This window comes from Berghia stephanieae, chromosome 2, assembly GCF_034508935.2.
Source record: "Berghia stephanieae isolate SIO BIC M18660-M18661 chromosome 2, UCSD_Bste_1.3, whole genome shotgun sequence".
NCBI classification, from domain to species: domain Eukaryota; kingdom Metazoa; phylum Mollusca; class Gastropoda; order Nudibranchia; family Aeolidiidae; genus Berghia; species Berghia stephanieae.
The window spans coordinates 118,018,312-118,025,314 of NC_088361.1; the positions used below are offsets into that span (position 1 = coordinate 118,018,312).

At 30.7% G+C, this 7,003-nt stretch overlaps 1 protein-coding gene across 1 annotated transcript in view; it reads right to left on the reverse strand.

Moving 5' to 3' along the window:
* LOC144966374 (uncharacterized) overlaps positions 1-6,079 on the reverse strand; it is a 35,177-nt gene extending 29,098 nt beyond the window's left edge. The window contains exon 1 of the mRNA XM_078902762.1: positions 3,468-6,079. Coding sequence (XP_078758888.1) covers positions 3,468-5,656 — 2,189 coding nt within the window. The 5' untranslated portion in view covers positions 5,657-6,079. The remainder of the gene's footprint in view (positions 1-3,467) is intronic.
* Between the last annotated feature and the right edge of the window lie 924 nt (positions 6,080-7,003).

The window sequence follows — 7,003 nt, forward strand, 5'->3', positions numbered from 1 at the left end:
ATTATTATTATTATTATTATTATTATTATTATTATTATTATATTATCAGTATTATTATTATTATTATCATTATTATTATTATTATCATTATTATTATTATTATTATTATTATTATTATTATTGTTGTTATTATTATTATTATTATTATTATTATTATTATTATTATTATTATTATTATTATTATTACTGTAATTATGATTATTATTATTATTATTATTATTATTATTATTATTATTATTATTTTATTATTATTATTATCATTATTATTATTATTATCATTATTATTGTTATTATTATTATTATTATTATTATTATTATTATTATTATTATTATTATTATTATTACTGTAATTATGATTATTATTATTATTATTATTATCATCATCATCATCATCATCATCATCATCATCATCGTTATCATCATTATTATCTTTTTTGTTATCATTAATAACATTATTATTGTCATTATTTATATTATTATCATCATCATTATTATCATTATTATTATTGTTATTGTTATCATTAATACTGTTATTATTAATTTGTCATTATTATTATTATTATTATTATTATTATTATTATTATTATTATTATTATTATTATATTATTATTATTATTAATATTATTGTTATCATCATCATCATCATCATCATCATCATCATCATCATCATCATCATCATCATCATCATCTACATCATCATCAACATCATCATCATTATTACAATTATAAATAATAATAATTAATAATAATAATAATAATAATAATAATAATAATAATAATAATAATGATGATGATGATGATAAAGTAATAATAATAATAATAATAATAATAATAATAATAATAATAATAATAATAATAATAATAATAATAATAATAATAATAATAATAATAATATAATAATAATAATAAAAATAATATAATAATAATATAATAATAATAATAATAATAATAATAATAATAATAATAATAATAATAATAATAATAACGATAATAATAGTAATGACAAAGTAATAATATTAATAAGATAATTATTTATTATTATCATTATTATTATTATTATTATTATTATTATTATTATTATTTTATCATCATTATTATTACTGCTATTATCATCATCATCATCATCATCATCATCATCATCATCATCATCATCATCATCATCATCATAATCATCATCATCATCGTCAACAGCGCAGCACCAGCATCACCATCACCATCACCATCACAATGAAAGCAGTAACAGGGCTTTAACTAGTGGAATAAAGTAAAATTTAATCCAGTATTATATTCGATTTGCTTTTCTTTTATTTGTTGTTGTTGTTTTGTTTATTTTATTTTTTTTTATTTTTTTTTTTTAAATTATATATATATATGTGTTTACCGTATAATAAATAACATGCCGAGTTAACCCACAACTGAATGGTATTTAATCCATATATTATGCGTGGAGCGTGATAAACGGATAAATTATCACCTTGCTGTGTCATCAGCTTGCGTAGATTTACAAATCAGGGATATTTGTAACACTCCGGTAATACGAATAAATTGATTTACAGATCAATACCTAATATTTTCGGTTTTAAGGTTATCACAGTTATTATGTAATGTTGTTATTGTAATTATTATTATTATTATCATCATCATTATTATTATTATTATAATATATATTATTATTATTATTATTATTATTATTATTATTATTATTATTATTATTATTATTATTATTATTATTATTATTATTATTATTATTATTATTATTATTCATCATTTTTATCAATAACAATGATAATAATAAAATTTATTCCTTTGTTCATTTATTAATCTTTGTACTTAAGTATTTTTTAAATGTTTATTTATTTATTTATTTATTTATTTATTTATTTATTTATTTATTTATTTATTTATTCATATATTTATTTATTTATTTATTTACTTGGTTAGTTAGTTAGTTAGTTAGTTAGTTAGTTAGTTAGTTAGTTAGTTAGTTAGTTAGTTAGTTAGTTAGTTAGTTAGTTAGTTAGTTAGTTAGTTATTTAGTTATTTAGTTAGTTATTAATCAATTCATGTTTATTCATCTTAATATCTATTCAATTTTTTTTTTATTTAACTATTTATCTATTTATTTATTTAGCTTTTATATCTATTCTCTATTTCAAAAAGATTCAATTTGATATTTCTATTCATTAATCGTGTCAGACATGCACTTAATTTACAGGTGTGATAAACCAATTCATTATAGGCGCATTGTTGTAATGGAAGTCTCAAAAATTGATGCAAAATATTGTCCATTACAACAATGTTAAACTGTGCTCATAACTGAGTTCGGACGTCAGACCTGCATATATGTAAACGTCGATCGCGTCCCATCACCTAAATTTGTTAAGTTTTCAACTTAAAATGATCAATTAGTTTTTAAAGTTAAACGTTATACATACAGCAGTTTTTTGCATCAGGGTCACCCCGATATGATAACGTTTTGAGACGATTGTCAACATTTTGTTTATTGTCTATTCATTTATTTATCTATTTATCAATGTATTCATCTATTTTTTTTAATTCTTTTTTTTATATATATTTATTGGCAATCTTTTATTAATTATTTATTTGTCTTTATTTATAGATTTGGATATTTATTCAAATATTCATTTATTTATCTATGAATTTATTTGTTATGATTTATTTACTATCTATTTATCTTTTTTATTTATTCTCATATTTATTTATTTATCTATTTCTTTATTGATCTATTTTAAAATATTTTTGTAAGTGTTTTCTTCCCTAAAGTTCCCCCCCCAGCCACTCTCTCTCTCTCTCTCTCTCTCTCTCTCTCTCTCTCTCTCTCTCCATCTATCTATCTATCTATCTATCTATCTATCTATCTATCTATCTATCTATCTATCTCACTCATTCACTTTTTTTATCTTCTTTAAAAAAAAATCTTTTGAGACTTAATTAATCCACACATTTTGTATTGCTTTCGTTGCCTTTTATTAATTTTGAATGTCAAAAAATTCTTTAATTCATAACTTCTCAATGAAATCACGTTTTTGTTTTCTAAGTTGATTCCCTTATTATGTGTTAAACTTGGTATGATAATGATGATGATGATGATATTATGATATGATATGATATGATATGATATGATATAATATGATATGATATGATATGATATGATATGATAATAATTAGGAGGTGGAGGAGGAGGAGGACGACGATAGAGATGATAATGACGATGATGGCTACGACAATGATGACAACAACAACAACGATGAAGGCGTACGGGAAAGAATTCAAGATGACTATTTTTCTGTAGTACGACAACCTTATTTCCATACGGGTAAAAAACATTATATGAATGGAATAGCAGGTTCTATCTCTCCAAATATAAGTTCTTGTTAATGTCATAGCATGATTGGTGAGTGATTAATTGAACGACCTTAATTAAGGTCATTATGAAATGAGCTTACCTTTTGTTGTTATCAACAACAGTTGTGGCTGGATGCGGACTTATCGGTGACATAGAGGCCACAGATACAGCTGGAGACGATTGCAACATCTGGAGACACGAAGTAGGTATCCCGGGCCTTGTCACTGGGCCCTGACTGAGAAGTGTGGAGGCCCCAGAGAATGGAGCCATCGCCCGTAGCATCCCCGGATGAATATGACCCGCAGAAAACAGGGATGGATTTGCTCTAATGCCAAGAGCATCAAAGGCGTTGAAATTATTTTCTCTTGGAAAATCTTTGTTGATAGAACCTTGAAGGGCTCGGTGACGATGTTCATTTAGCAGTGAGTTAGAAATGCTTTCCGCTAAAGAGCTTGAGGGATGCTCAAGAGATTGTATTGCAGTCAGATGGTCAGGATTCTGTGTTGGTGCGATTTTGTCATTTTTGGATAAATGACTATCATGATGTAAGAAATTTCGCGAAATTTTCGTGTGCTCGTCTGTTGTTGAAAGACTCGTATCAACGGCCCTTATATTTCCTGCATCTTCTTTCTTATGTGAAAGAATGGTTTGGGCTTGCTGTAGAATACTAAGATGAGCATTTTTTGAACTTCTCTCCAGAGGGTTAAAGATATTACTATCCTTGTCTCGTAGTTTATCTGACATCAACTCGTAAATTGCCTTCATTGCTGTTGCACTTTGAACCATGTTTTGTGACTGTTTCGATAATACTGTGCTATTTAAAACTCTGATTGGGGTTTCTGAGACATTGACACAACTCTTGTTGGAAGGTGAAGCAGAGTTTCTGCTGCTTTGTTGAATCTGAGATTGGTCATGACTTGGTTTTTCAATTTCATTTCTATTGTTCTTTTGATCTCCTTCGACTTTCTGCCTCTGAACTAAGTTTGTGTTTGTTTCGAATGTTTTATTACAACTAGCACCATGGACACTTAAATCACTATCAACGTCAGAAAAACATGTACTGTCATTATTTACTTTGTCGATTGTTTCATCATCAGATGTGACATGGATCTCTTCGCAATTTTCGTCATCTTCGTCATCACAGAAAGCATCATCGTCATCATATACATTTTGTCCTCGACCGTCATTTCTACGTATTGTGTTATTTTCGGAGTCATTAGTTTGACTTAGTGATTCAACGTCAACAGCTTCACTCTCTTCTCGTTTAGCTGTGTTAATTGAGTCTCTATAATACGTTCCAGGTGCCGACGAAGTTGTAGGTGGACTAGAAAGAGACCGTATTTTGTTAGGACTCGACTCATCGCCGTCTTCCTCATCTGGTGCCAACAAACTGGCCATATCAAAAAGTCTTTTCCGACTAGGTTTTCTCATCCCAAGGCCTGCTAACCCAAACGCTGGGGTTGGGTGGTTAGGATGATGTTGCGGTAGGAGTAACCTCATTGCTTCAGAGGTATGACTCGTCATGTCTCGAATGGAACAGACGTCCACCATATCGTCATGGTCTTTTCCGTTCGGAGAGGTAGATTTATGTTCACCACTGCTGGACCCAAGAACATCGTGATGCATCCATGGCTGCGTGGGCGATGGGCTGGGGCTGTCATCATCGTCGGGAACGGCCAGACCCATGTGTCGACGGACTTTCCTCTGAGCTCGTCGTCTTCGGAAATCTCCACGTTCAAAATCATCAACATTTGCAGGATGCACAGCCCAGTAATGCCCCTTACCATTGGCGCTGCGACCCGACTTGATAAAACAGTCATTGAGTGATAAATTGTGACGGATGCTGTTCCTCCATCCAGGACCTCTAGTCCTGAAATATGGATAGTTGTCCAGAATCCATTGATAAATATCACTGAGAACGAGTTTCTTTTCTTTAGAGTGTAAAATGGCCATCCCGATGAGGCCAATGTAACTGTGACTAGGTTTGGGTTCTTCTTGAACGAACCGCGCTCTTGGGTCATGTTTGTAAAAGTATGCGTGTGCATAGGGATCTGTGATATACGTGTGGAAAGGGGATAATCCTAAAGAATTCTGATAATTCCGTAGTCCTAGCTGAACACGCACATTATAATCATGCAACTGAGATCGCTGAAAGTCCAGGGCTGCAAGTTGTCCTTGAGTAACCCCTCCACCGCCGCCACCACCACTTCCTGGACCGAACGAAAAATAAGGAGATGGAATTTTCAGCCCGTAAGGTATCATTGTGCCGGCTGGTGTTGGTGTACACATTGCAGGAATGCACTGATAAATTGCACACACTCGCCTTAAGGCAGAATTTCACAAAATTATAGCGAGAATAAATTCATAATTAGTGTATCACAATAATGAACTATAAAATATTAATAATTCCAAGTGAGAAAGAAATTACATATGGCTTGGTTATAGCTTACTCTAAATCAAATCGCGACCAGCAGGAATTGTATGAAGAAATTTCATAAAAATAAAATATTATATCTACAACCAGTTACGTTTGCATGTCTCAGCGACGAATAGCAGTGACTTCCCCAAGTTGTGTACATCTAGCCTATATTGTAACGGACAAAAGACACTTTATAAACCTCGTAGAAATGTGTTGAAAATATTTTCAACTCATCCGTCCATCCATCCGTTCATCCACCCGTCCTTTCACCTCACGAGAACTCAATAACACCCACCCCGATAACAAGTAGTCACTCCTATCGTGTTTGTCAAAGGCAGGGATCACAGCCAGCTCGTGACAGTGACAGACCAGGGAACGCGTTCATTGGTTCGATGGTGATTCGAGGTGGTCGCTTCGCTCCGCGACAGACCGATCCAGATGAAACGATCGACCCGACAGCGACGAATCAGCGGCCTTCTTTGATCGGTGACAAGACTGACAGTAATCTATGAGCGTGTCAGAGAGAGATCTAAATATTCTCAATGTGGCACAAATACCACTGGTTCCTTCCAAGCAGATGATTGAGTGACAAAAAGGCCATGACAGGCTGACACCCCATAAAGTTCCACGTTCATATTCTTGTTCTTACTCTTGTCAACTCTCAACCTACTGGCTTCAAACTAAGCCACATGATATTAGAGGAATAAATTCAAAACTATTAATTAAAATGATAATTTTCTGAAGATAAAAATAGAGAATAAAAAATAAAAAAAAGAGAGACGCACTTTGCATGACGTGAATTGAAAGAGGCTTATTTATTTAAGGACCTAATTTCAACAATAATCAGTGGGCTAAACGATTGTTTCATGATTACGCTAAATACTGCTTAATAATAACGATTTCAATGTATATCCTATTTGAAAGATATTTCAAAATATTTCTTTTTGGGTGGCCCATGACTGAGGATGAAAACAAAACACAAAGCCTTTTCAACAGCTTTTTCTTATCAATAATTTAATTTATACTTGGTTACAAGCAGGGCAAGACAAATTATATTGCATTACCCAGTAATTGTACCTGTCTTACTGGATTACTGTATTTTTTTCATTTCAATTTCATATTGCTGTCATCAAGGAAATATTGCTTAATCCTCTCGTACTATGACAAATACGTTTTGGGTTTTTTTTTGGCCAGAAAACTTTCAAGCTTTTTCTTTT